The 17,354-nt window shown below is 40.5% G+C and overlaps 1 protein-coding gene across 4 annotated transcripts in view; it reads left to right on the top strand.

Annotated features, from left to right (window-relative positions):
* The window catches only part of morf4l1 (mortality factor 4 like 1), a 55,396-nt gene that overhangs the window by 33,181 nt on the left and 4,861 nt on the right, over positions 1–17,354 (top strand). For all 4 annotated transcript variants that reach the window (XM_073032670.1, XM_073032671.1, XM_073032669.1 and 1 more), the window contains 5 exons: positions 3,495–3,583; positions 6,826–6,927; positions 7,854–7,945; positions 11,470–11,642; positions 16,775–16,859. In XM_073032670.1, coding sequence (XP_072888771.1) covers positions 3,495–3,583; positions 6,826–6,927; positions 7,854–7,945; positions 11,470–11,642; positions 16,775–16,859 — 541 coding nt within the window. The remainder of the gene's footprint in view (positions 1–3,494; positions 3,584–6,825; positions 6,928–7,853; positions 7,946–11,469; positions 11,643–16,774; positions 16,860–17,354) is intronic.

Here is a 17,354-nt window from a genome sequence, read left to right as displayed (position 1 = left end):
GGCCATTTAGCTCATCTAGTCCATGTCAAGCTATTAATCTGCCCAGTCCCACAGACCTGCACCTGGACTTCTATAACCCACCCATCCATGTACTTATTCAAACTTTCTTTAACTGTTGAAATTGAACCCACATCAACACTTCTTTTTGCAGCTCATTCCAGACTTGTACCACCCTATAAGTAAAGAAGTTCCACTTCAGATTCCCCTTAAATCTTTCACTTTTTGCTCTTAACCTATGACCTCGAGTTTTGGTCTCATCCAACCCTGGTGGGGGGGGGGGGAATCCTACTGAATTTAAGACCATGAGAAATAGGAGCAGAATTTGTTATATGTACATTGAAGCATCAAAAACAAACAGTGAATTGCATCGTTTGCATCAATGTAGTCGAGGATGTGCCAGGAGTAGCCGGCAAAGAGTCACCACGCTTCTGGTGCCAATGTAGACCATAAAACCACAAAATATAAGAGCAGAATTAGACCACTTGGCCCATTGAGACTGCTCTGTCATTTCATCATGGCTGATCCATTTTCCTTCTCAGTCCTAATCTCCTGCCCTCTCTCTGTATCCCTTTATGCCCTGATCAATCACGAACCTGTCTACCTCTGCCTCAAATATACATAACGGCTTGGCCTCCACAGCTGCCTGTAGCAAGGAATTCCACAGATTAACCACTCTCTGGCTAAAGAAATTCCTTCTCATCTCCATTCTAAAAGGATGCCCCTCTATTCTGAGGCTGTGTCCTGTGATCTTCAACTCTCCCACACATCCTCTCCACGTCAATTCTATCAAAGCCTTTCACCATTTGATAGGTTTCAATGAGGTCACCACTCATTCTTCTGAATTCGAGTGAATACAGGCCCAGAACCATCAGGTGTTCTTTGTAGAACAAGCCATTCAATCCTGGAAACATTTTCATGAACCTCCTTTAAACCCTCTTCAGTTTCAGCACATCCTTTTTAATGTAAGGGCCCAAACCTGCTGACAATACTCCCAAGTGAGGCCTCACCAGTGCTTTATAAAGTTTCAACATTACATCCTTGCTTTTATATTCTAGTCCTCTTGAAATAAATGCTAACATTGCATTTGCCTTCCTCACCACAGACTCAATCTGCAAATTAGCTTTTGGGGAATCCTGCACAAGAACTCCCAAGTCCCTTTGAGCCTCAGTTTTTTGTATTTTCTCTCCATTTAGAAAATAGTCAGCCCTTTCATTTCTTTGCCTATTCTCCTAATCTTATGTAGGCTTGCACTTCCTCTAAACTACCTGCCCCTCCACCTATCTTCATATTGTCTGGAAAATTTGCAACTAAGCCATCAATTCCATAATTCAAATCATTGACATATAACGTAAAAAGAATTCATCCCAACACAGATCCTTATGGAACACCACTGCTTTATCCATGCTAGAAGCTTACCATGTGCTTGTAGCATGTTAAGCAGCCTCATGCGTGGCACATAGTCAAAGGTCTTCTGAAAATCCAAGCCCACAACATTAACCGATTCTCCTTTGTCTATCCTGCTTGTTATTTCTTCAAAGAATTCCAGCAGATCTGTCAGGCAAGATTTTCCCTTGAGTTAACCATGCTGACTACAGCTGACTTATAATGTGCCTCCAAGTACCGAGACCTCATCCTTAGTAATCAACTCCAATACCTTCCCAACCACTGAGTCAGACTAACTTCGGCCCGAAATGTTGACTGTGCTTTTTTTCTGGCCTGCCGAGTTCCTCCAGCATTTTGTGTGTGTCGCTCGGATTGCGAACATATGCACATTTTCTCTTGTTTGTAACTCGCCTATAGTTTCCTTTCTTCTGCCTCTCTCCCTTCTTGAAAAGTGGAGTGACATCAGCAATTTTCCAGTCTTCTGGAACCATTCCAGAACCTAGTGGTTCTTGAAAGGTCATTACAGATGCCTTTATGATCTCCCCAGTCACCTCTTTCAGATCCCTGGGTTGTACACCATCTGGTCCCGTTACTCATCTACCTTCAGGCCTTACAGTTTCCCAAGACGTACAAACAAGCTGGATGAACTCAGCAGGTGGGGCAGCATCCGTTGAAAAGAGCAGTCAGCGTTTCGGGTCGAGACTCTTCGTCAGGGCTAAAAGGGCAGTATATATAAAGAAGGTGGGGGGCCCTATAAAGAAGGTGGGGGGAGGTGGAAGGTGCCAGGTGAAAAACCAATCAGAGGAAAGATCAAGGGGTTGGGGAGGGGAAACAGGGAGGGGATAGGCAGGAGAGGTGAAGAAGGAATCTAAGGGGAAAGCACTATGGGTAGTAGAAGAAGGCAGAGTCATGAGAGGTGATAGGCAGCTAGAAGAGGAGACAGAGTGAAGGTGGGATGGGGGGAGGGAGAGGGAGGGAATTACCAGAAGTTGGAGAATTCGATGTTCATACCAAGGGGCTGGAGACTACCCAGACGGTATATGAGATGTTGTTCCTCCAACCGAAGTTTGGCCTCATCATGGCGGTAAAGGAGGCCATGTATGGACATATCCGAATGGGAATGTGAAGGAGAGTTGAAGTGAGTGGCAACTGGGAGATCCTGTCTGTTGTGGCAGATGGAGCGTAGGTGCTCGACGAAGCGGTCCCCCAATCTGCGTCGGGTCTCGCCGATGTAGAGGAGGCCACACCGGGAGTACTGGATGCAATAGATTACCCCAACAGACTCACAAGTGAAGTGTTGCCTCACCTGGAAGGACTGTTTGGGGCCCTGAATGGTGGTAAGAGAGGAGGTGTAGGGACAGGTGTAGCACACCTACAGTGCTACACACCTGTGCTAGGTATAGCCTCTCCTCACTGCACATTGCCTCTTTGTAAACCATCTATCTCATCTTCAGCACTATTGTTCGCCTTTCCTACCATACTACTTGCATTGAAATGTAGGCAGCTCAGTACACTAGTCACATCATGCTCAAACTTTTGATTCCTAACTTTGATGTCTTAGCAACATCTGTCTCCACAACCTCTCCACTAACTGTTTTGGCACTCTGGTTCCCCTCCTCCGGTAACTCTAGTTCAAACCCCACCATGCAATGTTAACAAACCTTCCCTTCCAAGGCAGCAGAGGTTTGAGATCAGAGTTTTCCTTTAACTGGATGAGCTGATGAACCCCATCTGCCTGAAGCGACTGACTTTAAGATGCCAGTAACCCACCCTTGCTCCTCCTCCTGTCAGTGGAAATGGTTCAGCCAGGCTTAGTAGCTGAGCCACACATGAAGGACCGGAGCTGGACTTGGTTGTCAGAGGTTATTCATGATGCATGTCATTGGGAGCATTTAATAAGAACTTGTCCTCATTACCACCACCTGCTGTTACATTCTTAAGGAACCAACCAGCCAATACAGAAAGGATATTTTGGCCTCCATCTTTGACAGTCATGCCTACAAACTGTACAGATATGTAGTGGTAAACTTCAGAGAGAATGGTGGCTCTCTTGGTATTGGAACATGATGTTGTTTGGTAATAGTAAGTATGCTGTTTCACTTGTTCTTTAGCCCCCACAGCTGGTGATGGAAGTGGCACCAGTGAAACTCCACAACCACCCAGGAAGAAAAGGGCAAGAGTGGACCCCACAATGGAAAGTGTATGTACTTTATTGGAATGTGACATGCTGACTTAGTGTATGCCAAACATCCAGTAGCAGCACCAGAATTAAATATAACTACTTACTAGTATTTGACCTCAAATCTTGGAATCTTATGTTGTTTGCCTAGATGTATAAATAAACAATACATATCAATTTTGCCCAGCAGAATCGGATATGTAGTATGTTTTCATACAGTTACCTAGATGTATACTGATGCATATCAATATTACCTGGTGAGTGCTATATGTAATATGTTGTATTTTCAGTAGTAAATATACTACAAGTTTATACATTTGAAGACTTGCACACATACATTCAAAGTGTTGCATTTTAATGTTGGTTATTTCTGCAGTCAGTTGGCTCCAGTTCCCTCCCTTGAAGAGCTGTGTCACATTGAGCTTCTGATATATCAAGATGCTAATTCTTGAAGAGCTGGAAGTTCTCCATTCATTTTGTCTCTTGTAAGATAGCTTAGCTCAACTGGAGCAGTAATTGGTCCTCTGAAGTCCATGTTACCATTTGAATCTCTCAGCTCAGCTGAATAACCATAGATGTTTTCGACTCAAGATCACCGTCCAAAGACAGTTGAAAACAGGTGCACTTGGGCAAGAGAAAGATGGGGTGTGATTTTTCTCCCCTCCCCCCCTCATTCAGGGATTTTGATCAATTCAAGTGTTTAACATGCTCTTTTTTTTCAATAGAACCCCAAAAACAGGGAAAGTGTACAGCAAGGATAGCTTTTATCTTAGCAGTTAATAGGCATCCATTAGTCTCAAGAGACCATGGATTTGCGCCTTGGAAAGTTTCCAGGGTTGTATGGGAGACCGGCAGTTGCCCGTGCTTCAATTCTCCCCTCTCCACGCCACTGATGTTGTCCAAGGGAAGGGCAAGGGCCGATGCAGCTTGGCACCGGTGTCGTCGCAGAGCAATGTATGGTTAAGTGCCTTGCTCAAGGACATAACACGGTGCCATAGCTGAGGCTCGAAACAGTGACCTTCAGATCACTAGACCAATGCCTTAACCACGCCACCATGCGCCAAAACAATATCTTAGCAGTACGTGTGGCATAAATCTAATACTTTTCATCAGCCAAGTAACACCATCCTGGCTGGTAATACATGATCCCTTGCTGGGAAATTGTTAGTTTTGAGTTTTTTCGTTGATTACCCTAACTCAATAGCTCTCTGGGAGAGAGATTTTTAGTTTGCCACCATGACCTTGTAAAAAATATACTTCCTTGTCAGCCTTGGATATTAAGCTCCAAGTATAAGGAGGAATGATCGTCAGGCTTCATAATTTCATCATTTCCAGATTTATTTTGCTAATGATCCCTGTGCACCTTCCTTATGTGGTAGTACCTACAATTGGATAAAATAATGCAAGGTCGTGTCTAACCAGATCTTTGTACAGTTGTAGCATTCCTTCAGTCTCATAAGAAGTACTTGATAACTGTGTATAGTGGCATGCAAAAGTTTGGGCACCCCTGCTCAAAATTTCTGTTACTGTGAAAAGTTAAGTGAGTAGAAGATGAACTGATCTCCAAAAGTCATAAAGTTGAAGATGGAACATTCTTTTCAACATTTTAAGCAAGATTAGTGTATTATTTTTGTTTTGTACAATTTTAGAGTGGAAAAAAAGGAAAGGAGCACCATGCAAAAGTTTGGGCACCCCAAGAAATTTGAGCTCTCAGATAACTTTTACCAAGGACTCAGACCTTAATTAGCTTGTTAGGGCTATGGTTTGTTCACAGTCATCATTAGGAAAGGCCAGGTGATGCAAATTTCAAAGCTTTATAAATACCCTGACTCCTCAAACCTTGTCTCAACAATCAGCAGCCATGGGCTCGTCTAAGCAGCTGCCTAACACTCTGGAAAATTAAAATAAATGATGCCCACAAAGCAGGAGAATGCTAGATAGCAAAGCATTTTCAGTTAGCCGTTTCCTCAGTTTGTAATGTAATTAAGAAATGGCAGTTAACAGGAACGGTGGAGGTCAAGTTGAGGTCTGGAAGACCAAGAAAACTTTCCAAGAGAACTGCTGGTAGGATTGCTGGAAAGGCAAATCAAAACCCCCATTTGACTGCAGAAGACCTTCTGGAGTAGTGGTGCACCTTTCTTGAGTTCCCACCACAAAATTCAGTGTCAGAAGTTTGCAAAGGAACATCTAAACAAGCCTGCTGCATTTTGGAAACAAGTCCTGTGGACTGATAAAGTTAAAATAGAATTTTTTGGCCGTGATGAGCAAAGGTATGTTTGGAGAAAAAAGGGTGCAGAATTTCATAAAAAGAACACCTCTCCAACTGTTAATCATGGGGGTGGATCGATTATGCTTTGGGTTTGTGCTGCAGCCAGTGGCATGGGGAACATTTCACTGGTGGAAGGAAGAATGAATTCAATTAAATACCAGCAAATGCTGGAAGCAAACATCACACCGTCTGTAAAATAGCTGAAGATGAAAAGAGGATGGCTTCTAAAACAATAACAATCCTAAATACACCTCAAAATGCACAATGGACTACCTCAAGAGGCACAAGTTGAAGGTTTTGCCATGGCCCTCACAGTCCCCCGACCTAAACATCATTGAAAATCTGTGGATAGACCTCAAAAGAGCAGTGCATGCAAGACGGCCCAAGAACCTCACAGAACTAGAAGCCTTTTGTAAGGAAGAATGGGTGAAAATCCCCCAAACAAGAATTGAAAAACTCTTAGCTGGCTACAGAAAGCGTTTACAAGCTGTGATATTTGCCAAAGGGGGTGTTACTAAGTACTGACCATGCAGGGTACCCAAACTTTTACATGCCACCGTATCTTTAGTCAAATCAGTAAAATTTATTATCAAAGTACACATATGTCACCATATACTACATTGAGATTTATTTGCTTGCAGGCATTTATAATAAAATAAAGAAATACAATGGAATTTACAAAAAAGTAATCATAAAGACAGACAAACAGCCATTGTACAAATTTTTTAAAATACCAAGAATGTGAGTTGTAAAGAGTCTTTGAAAGTGAGTCTGTAGGTTGTTAAATCAGGTCAGAGTTGTGAGTGGGGCTGTCCATGCCAGATCAGGGTATGATTGGGAATATTTGCCTGTTAATGGTAGTAATGAATAATGGCGATGATTATAGAAATCCATTTTTGACATGCAGTGATTGTGAAAGCGTACAGCAATATGGTCAACTGAAATCTCCATCTGAGGGGGATCCTTAAACTTGCTATTTTCTTGATTTCTACAGGAGGAGACATTCATGAACAGGGTCGAAGTAAAGGTCAAAATTCCAGAGGAACTGAAACCATGGCTTGTAGATGATTGGGACTTGATCACTCGTCAAAAACAGGTTATTATTGAAACTGTTGGCTTTAATTAGCCTGATAGAGTAAGGCAGGTTACTGCAGGGAGTAGTTGAAAGAAATTGTAAAACTACAAAGCAACAAACTGCAAATACAAAATGAAAAAAGAAAATAAAGTAATAATAATTATAAATAAACAATAACCTGCACAATCTGGATCCATTGTGGGGACAGTTTGATGGGGCAAGTGAAGTTATGTTCTTGTCCAAGAACCTGATGGTTGAAGGGTAATGATATTCAGCCTTTTTGAATGTGCGTTCAGTGCATCATAACTGGAGTGTATAATTCTAAAGGAAAAGGATATATGTGGAAGCTTTAAGGCTGATATTGTTTCTATTTAGCATGTATGCCTTACTTATTGTAATCTGGTTCAAACTAATGCTTTTCAGATTTGATCCTCTATAAGGCTTGAGTGCAAAGACTGCAGAGCCTATTGTGGACAAGTGTGATTAGTGTAGATAGGTAACACAGTCTGCACAGAAGAACTGAGCCTTATTGGGCTATTTCTTTCCTGTGCATTTCTAATGTAGAGACAGGTTTCCCTTGCAAGATTATAGAAATATGCAACATGTTGGTTGCTATTCCTTCACAGTAGACTTTCTGCTTAGGTAAGTTTGTAAAACATATGCCGCAAGTTTTCCAATAAGTTGAAAAATGTATTATGTTTTCAAAATTGTTCCTGCACTTATTTTACATTGAGGAAAAGTACTTATTGTAATAGTAGTATAAATAATCAATTGGATCAGTAGACCACAAATTTGTTTCTATGATTGGAATTCAGAATATAATTATTAGGTGGAATTGATAGCTTGTTATGTTTAGTTATTGAGTGAGTATTGTTGGTTGATATGAATCAGCATTCATGTATTTGCAATATGGCTGTCTGTCTAACTAGAAATCATTCCTTTTAAAGCTGTTTCACTTGCCTGCTAAAAAGAATGTTGACACTGTTCTGGAAGAGTATGCCAACTACAAAAAGTCACGAGGGAACACTGATAATAACAAGTGAGTTTTTCTTTGCAATCTTATATAATTTTGCCTAGAAACAGTGCAAAAAACTAACGCTGGAATTTTCACTGGAATCTTTTGCTGAGACTTGGATAGGAGCACCAGTGAAACAGATTGTTGATGACTATTTGGTCTTCCTATGGAGGTCCCTTTCTCCTGGTTTCAGTTGCAATGATTAGAATAGCGTTCTTGAAGTTTGAAAATGCCCTCTGGCATCTAAAGGTGTTCAAAAATGACTGGCCCATTGATCGACATCCAGTGACCATTCTGTGAAAACTCATAATAGTGGAAGAACTCAGTAGGTAAAGCAGTATCTCTGGAGCGGTATAAACAGTTAATGTTTTGGTCTAAGATCCTTCAACATTGACTGTTTTTTCCACTGAATCGATGCTGCCTGATGTAACATTTCACAAGATTTCCACCATCTGCAGAGCCTCTTGTGTTTACCACTGTGAATCTGTTTTAGATTTTATCAGCTTGGGAGAGTGATTTTACTTGAAAGCAAAAGGAACAGAGTGTTATTTTTGTTTCTTATTATTGAAAGCAAACTGTGCTAGGAGCACTTGAAGCATCTGGAGAGTGAAAAATCATAACATTTTATTTTGATCAGTTTTCATCAGAGCTAAACTAAAAGTGTGGATGTGATTACAACATACACTGTCAGACTTTCAAAGTCATTCTGTTGATGTCACATGAAAAAGTGTATCTCTTTAATTTTAACATGGAGCTTTACTTCGGAGCTACTTTACTGACTAACCTCATATCTTTTGGTTTTAACTTTTTTTTGTGCTTTCTTCCATTCTCTCTGCCAACCATTGAATGTACTTAGCAGCAATCTTAAGTAGATAATGCTAAAAATTCCCTGCCTTCTGTGTGAAGAAAATTCTTATCTGATCTGAATTCCTAATTCCCTTTTTATTGAGGTCTCTGGCTTTGCTACGACCCTATCAAGGTCTTAATACATTTGTGTAAGATCACTTCCTGCGATCCTTCAAGAATGTACAGAGGATTTTGTGTACTCCAAAACCCACACAACACTTGTTTAATTCCTCTGCCATTTCCTTACTTTCTAATATTGCTTTAATTCAGTCAGTTCGGACTAACGTTACTACATTGTCTTTGTTTCTTCCTTTCCCATTCTCCTGATTTCCTTCCCTAATCAGTGCGTTGTTCATCTTTTGCTGAATTCTGAAATTGTCTGAGTTCAGGGTTCGTTTACTTTGATGTAATCTACAGCTGGATTCATTTTCCTTCAATATTCTGATGAATTCTATTTGGGAGCTATTGGTGAATAATATGGCCAAGTATAAATCGAGTTACTTCTGACGTAAGAACGTAAGAAGAAGATTGAGTCAATTAGCCCTTCCTACTTGTTCCGCCTTTCAATCAGATCATGCTAATTCAGTCTTGGTCTCGAGCACCACTTTCATATAACCCTTGGCCCCTTTTTAGTTTGAATTATTTTTTTTCAGTCTCCAGCTTGAATCCAACAGTTTCCTGGGATGGTGAATTCAAAGATTCATAAACCCTCTGAGAACAAATTTTTTCTGCTGTATATGTAATGGGTGCACAATTTTTAAAAAAACACAATTCCCCCACCCAGTCTAGAAAAGCTCCCCATATGGGAAAACACCATCTGCACATCTACATTGTCAAATATCTCGATTTTGGGGTTGTTTTGTTATCTTATGTTCCCTTTGTCATAAACTGATTTAGAGCCGTATAGCACGGGAACAGACTGATCCGTGCTGATCAAAGTCCCATCTATGTCAGTCTTTTTGGGTTTGTTTGGCCCATTTCCCTCTAAACCTGGAGTTTCCCAACCTTTATATGCCATGGATCAATACCATTGAGCAAGGGGGTCTCTGAATTCTAAACCTTTCCTTTCTGTGTACCTACCCAAGCATCTTTTTTGAATGTTAAAGTACCTGTCGCAATCAGATCTGGATTCATTTATTTATCACAGATACATCAAAACATACAATGAAGTGCATTGTTTGCGCTAACAACCAACCAAAGCATGCCAAAGGATGTGCTGCGAACAACCTGCAAGTGTCACCACACATTTTGGCATCAACGTAGCATGCCCACTTCCTCTGGCAGCTCATTCCATATATTGACCACCCTCTGGGAGAAAATGTTGCCTTGGATTCCTGTTAAGATTCAATACTGTTTAATTTCATTTCCGGTATACAAGTATAGCGAATAATTGTTACTCTAGATCTGATACAGCACAACAAAAATCAAAAATAGTTTAAAAAATAATAATTATAAATATGAATTCTAACTTGTATACATAGACTCATTATAGATTCATAAAGTGACTCGAGGCACAGGAGTGTCTGAACATAATATGACTGACAGGAAACTATAAAGTTGGGGGTGGGGGGGTAGTATGGTGAGGTGTGTTAGTTGATTAGCCTTTGGCTTGGGGAAAATAACCTTTTTTGAGTCTCCTGGTTCTGACATGGGTTTTCCATAGACTCCCTGATGAAAGAGGGACTAACAGTTTGTGAGCAGGGTGTGTGGATCCTTCATGAAGTTGCTTGCCCTTTTCCAGTACCTTTCTGAAAATGTTCTTGATTTTGGGTAGGCTGGCGCTGGTGATGCATTGGTCAGTTTTGACTCTTGTTGTAGAGACTTGCTGTCCGCTGCAAAGCAATTTCCATACCTTGCTGTGATGCACTTATTAGGATGTTCTCCACCACACAACTGTGGAACGATGTGCAGATGGGTGTGCGTCGTCCAGCTCTCTTCAGCCGCCTCAGAAAGGAGAGACTTTGAGGAACTTTCCTGATTTTGTATAATGTGTTCTAGGACCATGAGGGGTTGTGTGGGATGTACGGTCCTAGGAGTTCCAATCCTGTCACCAAGGAAGGGGGAAGAACTAGATGTTGATTTCCCCAACCTTGGAGAAACAGACCACACATTCACCTCCATATATGCCTCTTGAGTTTTCTACACAGCCCCTCATTTTACACTGATTAAAACGTGAATATGATTTAATTGTCAATGACTCTTCTCACAATCTCTCTGACCTCATGCCAGCAGGCAGAAGGTATCAGAACTGTCAGGCTGGGTAACGGCTTCTTAAAACACCCTTCTGCACCCAGCACATGTACACCGTGTTTGAACGTTCTGCCACCTCCACTCCCCACTCACAGACACACTCTCATCCTGCACTGGTCACTTTTTATCTTTTATTGCAGCTGTTTCACATATTTATACAGCTGCTTGTTTTATTATAATAGTGTCAGGAGCATTATTCTGTCTTACATTAACAGGCACCTCATACTTTATAACAATCTGTCAATCTTCAGGCCATACCACCCAGGAAATTTTGTTAATATTATTTTGTGACTGTATGTGCTGTCCGACTATATGTACTGTGTTTTACACCTTGGTCCCAGAAGAATGATGTTTTATTTAGCTGTGTGTATGTATATATGTATGTGTATAATATATGTGTGTGTGTTTGAATGACAAACTTGAACTTAACAGTTCTGGTTTTTCATTTTTAGGGAATATGCTGTAAATGAAGTAGTTGCAGGAATAAAAGAATACTTCAACGTGATGTTGGGGACCCAACTGCTGTACAAGTTTGAGCGGCCACAATATGCAGAGATCCTGGCTGATCATCCTGATGCATCTATGGCACAGATCTATGGAGCTCCACATCTCCTTCGTTTGTTTGGCAAGTTCTATTAAATTTCTGAATTGGTTTTGCTATCTTCACTGCCTTCCTCCACTCTGCAGAAGGTGATGTTTATGTTGCAGATGATTGCTGCCCCTTGCTATCACTCCTCATTTGATGATTAGCATTCCAAACACAGCCTAGTCTCATTCTGTCATGATCTAGGGAAAGAATTTCTGAGAAATGACTTCAATTTATATGGTTCATTTGCTGTGCTCATTTTCGCAATCTTCAGTTAATGTTTTTTCAAAGTCAAAGTGAAATTTATTATCAAAGTACATACATGTTACCATATACTACCTTGAGATTCATTTTCCTGCAGGTATTTACAGGAAAATAGAAGAAAATTAAATTTACGAGAAACTACATAAACCAAGACTGACAAAGATTAAAGTCATTGTGAGAATAAAATTTCCCAACAACTCAGTGATATAGTAATGGTTATATATTACCATTAGACAGAAGAACAGAATTAGTCCATTTGGCCCATCAGGTCTACTCCACCATTCCATCATGGCTGTTTTCCAACACATGTAGACTGCTGGAGGAACTCAGCAGGTCAGGCAGAACCAGCAGTTGACGTTTTGGGCCGAGATCCTTCATTAGTACTGGAAAGGAAGGGGGAAGAACAGACGGACATACTTTATTGATCCCGAGGGAAATTGGGTTTCCCAAAATAAACCCAGAATAAATAGCCAGAATAAAGAGGTGTGGGAGGTGAACGACTGCTTTCATTACCTTGCTCTCAATGCCAGTACCTCTTATCTTTCCTCCTAATAACTGGTTTCTTTACTTGACATCTGGTGCATTTCCAGTAATGAAACTAACAGTGCATAACTGATATCTGTAATTAATGGTTTAATATGTAAGCAACCTTTTTAATAATGTAAAACAATTTGGGCCTTTGAAGAAATGACTCAGAAGCTAGACATTCTATAATTAAATTTCGTGACTGAATAAGCAGCTTAATTAAAAATTGTGCTAAGGATTTGTTGAGAACTGAAGCCTTATTGCAAATTGTCGGTGTATGATGGAAAGGGGCAGAAGAATGAGAATTTCATAGAACATTACAGCACAGTACAGGCCTTTAAGCCCACAATGTTGTGCTGACCTTTTAACCTACTTTAAGGTCAATCTAACCCTTCTCTCCTACATAACCCTCCATTTTTATATCATCGATGGGCCTATCTAAGTTTTTTTAAATGCTCGACTTTCCTGCCTTTACCACCACCTCTGGCAAGACGTTCCACGCACCTACCACTCTCTGTGTAAAGAACTTACCTCTGGCATGCTTAATACCCAATTACCTTAATATTTTTTGTTAAATAAAAAGACATTTTCTACAAAGATCATGAATTGGCTGGTTCACTGGTAGCTTCTTAAGACCATAAGACTTAGATTTTAAAAACTGAGCCGGAAGAGCATGTTGGTGTAAGATTCTGAACGTGAAGTGTAGTTTCAAATTGCCCTGGGTTCTGATAGGTGGTGCAACTTTTAGGTATTCATCAACAAATCACGGAGTTGCCTTCAGCACCATCCACGTATACAAACAACTTATCTGCCTTGAAGAACAAGCTCTTGAGTCTCACCGTTCTGGTCACCTTTCACTTATCCTTGCGGATTCAAATTTATTGAACCTGCCTGCTTGACGGTATTGTGGGGTGCATTAGGTAGATTGCAGCAGCACTTTATCATCTTGTGATCAATTAAAAATGGCTACCATTGCTGATCCTCTCTTTGGTATCCAGGCATAAATTAAAAGCTGGAGCTTCCCATACAACACTTAAGTGTTGTCTTCTCTTTCAGTAAATTAGCCTTTTAGAATCAGGTTTAATATTACTGACTTGTCATGAAATCTGTTGTTTTGTGGCTGCAGTAGAGTGCAATACATAAAAATTACTCTTTAGTTACAATAAGAAATTTTTTAAAAAATAAAGTGCAAGAAGAGCAAAGTAGTGAGTTCATGGACCATTCAGCAATCTGATAGTGGATTGAAAGAAGCTGTTCCTAACAGTTTGAGTGGTGTGTTTTAAGGCACACGTACCTCCTCCCTGATGGTGATAATGAAAAGAGGGTATGTCCTCGGTGGTGAGGGGCCAATGATGGATGCCATCTTCTTGAGGCACCACTGTTTGAAGATGTCTGATGGTGGGGAGGTTGGTGCCTCCATACCAGCTGTTGATACAGCCAGTCAGAATGCTCTGTGTGGTACATCTGTAGACATTTGCTAGAGTCTTTGTTGACATGCAAACTTAAACTCCTAATAAAACAATAGCCTTCTTCGTAATTGCATCAATGTGTTGGGCTCAGGATATATCTTCAGAGATGTTGATGCCCGAGAACTTCAAGCAACTTACCCTTTATACTGTTAACCACTCTGGCTCCGCCCATGCCAGTTTGCTAAACTGCTGGAGCTTTTGAACCTCAACTACACCAAGTCCTTATCCACAAAAAGTAGTAAGGGCAGGGCTTCCACTGAATAACTTTTAAAAAAAATTGATAACATGCTTTTAAACTTAATAAAATAAGTCTTCCCCATGATGATTTGAGAGCAATAAGACCCATTGATAAACATCAAAATCTGTTACTACATAATGAAATATTATATAAAAATGACTGACAGTGAATAAATTGCTACTTGTAAGCAGTCACCATTATGAAACCGTAATGTAAACCAAGACCACTCTGTCTTTGAAAAGTGAAACAGCTAGGAGCTCCTTGATCCTCTCATTGTTTTAGGAGCCATTCCTGTCTGCTGAATTAAAGAGTTATAGCCGCCAAGCCTAAAATTTAACCAACTTTAGTTTTACTAACACCAGCTTAACAATAAAGAGCCATGACCTTGTAGATTGGATAAATGCAAGCAGGCTCTTGCCACTGAAGTTGGGTGAGACTAAACTAGAGGTCACAGGTTAAGGGTGAAAGGCAAAATGTTTGAATATGAGGGGAGTCTTCACTCAGTGATGAGAGTATGGAACAAGTTGCCAGTGCAAGTGGTGGGTGTGGGTTCGATTTCAATATTTATCAAATCAAATTAAGTTTAACTATCATTCAAACCATACATGGATATAGTTGAATGAGACAGCATTTCTGTGAGGCCAAGGTGCATAACAGTAGCAGGCAGCAACCCATGTCAGCACCTTCGAACCTTCTCTGGCCCTCCCACTAGCTTCTCCTTCTCCCGGCTGAGCGCCCACTGCCCTGAACAATAAACAGATCACTGATGCAGTAGACCTGCTGTACCCGCTGTTCTTAGAGTCCAGCACTGTCTTACGATCATAAAAAACACATTTCTAAAAAGAAGTGTACCATTGATCTTACCACCATCTTACCAAAATTTAAGAGAAATTTGGATAGCTACATGGATGAGAAGGGTATGGAGAGCTATGGTCTGGATGCAGGTGGATGGAACAAGGTAGATTAATGGTTTGGCATTGACGAGATGGGCTGAAGTTGCACAACAAGCACAGGCAACGCAGAAACTAGCATCAGTGCAAGAAATTTGATGTAAAAAGAGAAACGAGTAGCAACTCTGATTTCCTCCCACATTCCAAAGACGTGGATTAGGGTTAGTGAATTGTGGGCATGCTACTTTGGCATGAGAAGCACGGAGACTCTTATGGGCTGCCTCAAGCACATCCTTGGACTGTTGGTTGTTGGCGCAGATGAAGTATTTAACTATATTGCTCAATGCACATATAACAAATTAATTTGATCTTTAATTTTTTTCCCTGTTTTTGGACATTATTCCAGTAGGTTCTGTGCTAGGGTATTTTAGAGAACTTAAATTTTATTTATCTGGTCAAGCCGACATGCTCATAGCAGTTTGTGTTTTTATATGTTCCACACGAAAATATCTCTGTTGTACTGTTGCTTTAGTGTGTGGAGATAATAGCAGCTTTATTTATCAGGGAAGTTGAGATCACTCTCAAACTGAGGGCTGACCTGACCTCTTTCATATTGCAAAAGGATTTGATTGGGTGGATGCAGAGGCACTTCAGGCAGCAGGAATTGTAAATCTGTGGCCACTAATAAATCCGGTACAGATAGAGAAGGTTTCTTAGCTGGGAATGTGGAAAGGGAGGGAGTTTGATTAACACAAATAAATATATAGAGAGATTGGAGACTTTGAGGACAACTATGTTGAGCATGGGTCAACTGGGTTGATATAAAGTCTAAAGTTGAGATTATCTATTTTATTTATTTGTAGATACAGCATAGTCTAACCAGACCTTCCAGCCCACCAAGCTCACACCACACAATTACACCCCTATGATCTATTAACCAACTAACTGCGTGTCTTTGGAATGTGGAAGGAAATTGCCGAACTCCATTTATTGCCGAGTACAGGTGTGCACAGGTGCGATGAAATTCTTGCAGCAGCATCACAGGTGCATAGTGTCATATAAGCAGCGTGAATATAAATTATACCCAATTTTTACAGGAACACAAGTAGAACAAAAAAAAAGCAAAGTCTATTTTAGGTCACTGATTTAAAGTGGTCATGGTATGGCTAAACTGAAGTGGTTAGTTCAAAGTAAGTTTATTATCAAAGTACATGTATGTCACCATATACAACCCTGTAATTCACTTTCTTGTGGACATCCACAGTAGATACAAAGAACCGATAGAGTCAATGAAAAACTATACACAACAATGATGGACAAACAAACAATGTGCGAAAGACAACAAATTGTGCAAATAGAAAATAAATAGTATTAGGAACATCAGATGAAAAGTCCTTGAAAGTGAGTTCATAGGTTGTGGGAACAGTTCAGTGAAGGGGTTGTGTGAAGTGAGTGAAGTTATCCCCTTTGGTTCAAGAGCCTGATCATTGAGCGATATAACTGTTTCTGAACTGTGGTTTGGGACCAGAGGCTCTTGTACCTCCCTGATGACATCAGTAAGAAGAGAGCATGGCCTGGATGGTGGAGGTCCTTGATGCTGGATGCTGATTTCTAGTGACAGGGCTCTGTGTAGGTGTGCTCAATTGAATTAACTTTATTTCTTACATCCTTCACATACATGAGTAAAGATCTTTACTGTATTGCCAGTTGTTTGATCAACCTGTTTCTGTTCTGTGAAGAATATTAACACTACTTTCTTATTAAAGTATATCTTCTCTCCTACAGTGCGAATAGGGGCAATGCTTGCCTACACACCTTTGGATGAGAAGAGCTTGGCCTTGCTGCTAAATTACTTGCATGATTTCTTGAAGTAAGTAGAACTTCTAAATACTCAAAGCCATTAAAAATATGCTGGACAGTGCAGCGAATACTCTTGGGCTCTGAATGGTTTGCGTCACAGAAGTAGGATGCTGTGTGAAATTTCATTCTTAAAGACGAGTGCACGCCAGTGAAAACGGGAGAAAATCTTGGTAACTTCGAGAAAGAAGTGCTGGGAAAATACTCGAGTCAGCTGGAGAGAGACAATTTCTGCTTGGACAGTTTTTATCAATTCAGGATCAGAACAGATTTATTATCACTGACAAGGTAGTGTTCACAGTCTGTTTATTTGATGGCAGAGGGGAAGAAGCAGTTCCTGGATCGTTGTGTGGGTTTGAGCCCCCTGTACCACAACCCTGAAAGTAGTAATGAGAAGATGACATGTTCCAGCACAAAATGCTAAAGAAACTCAGCAGGTCAGGCAGCATCTGTGGAGAGAATAAATGGTCCTGGTGAAAGGTGTCAGTCGGAAACATTGACTATTTAC

This window comes from Hemitrygon akajei, chromosome 30 (assembly GCF_048418815.1).
Source record: "Hemitrygon akajei chromosome 30, sHemAka1.3, whole genome shotgun sequence".
Taxonomy (NCBI): Eukaryota; Metazoa; Chordata; class Chondrichthyes; order Myliobatiformes; family Dasyatidae; genus Hemitrygon; species Hemitrygon akajei.
This window is presented reverse-complemented; position numbering and strand designations above follow the sequence as displayed.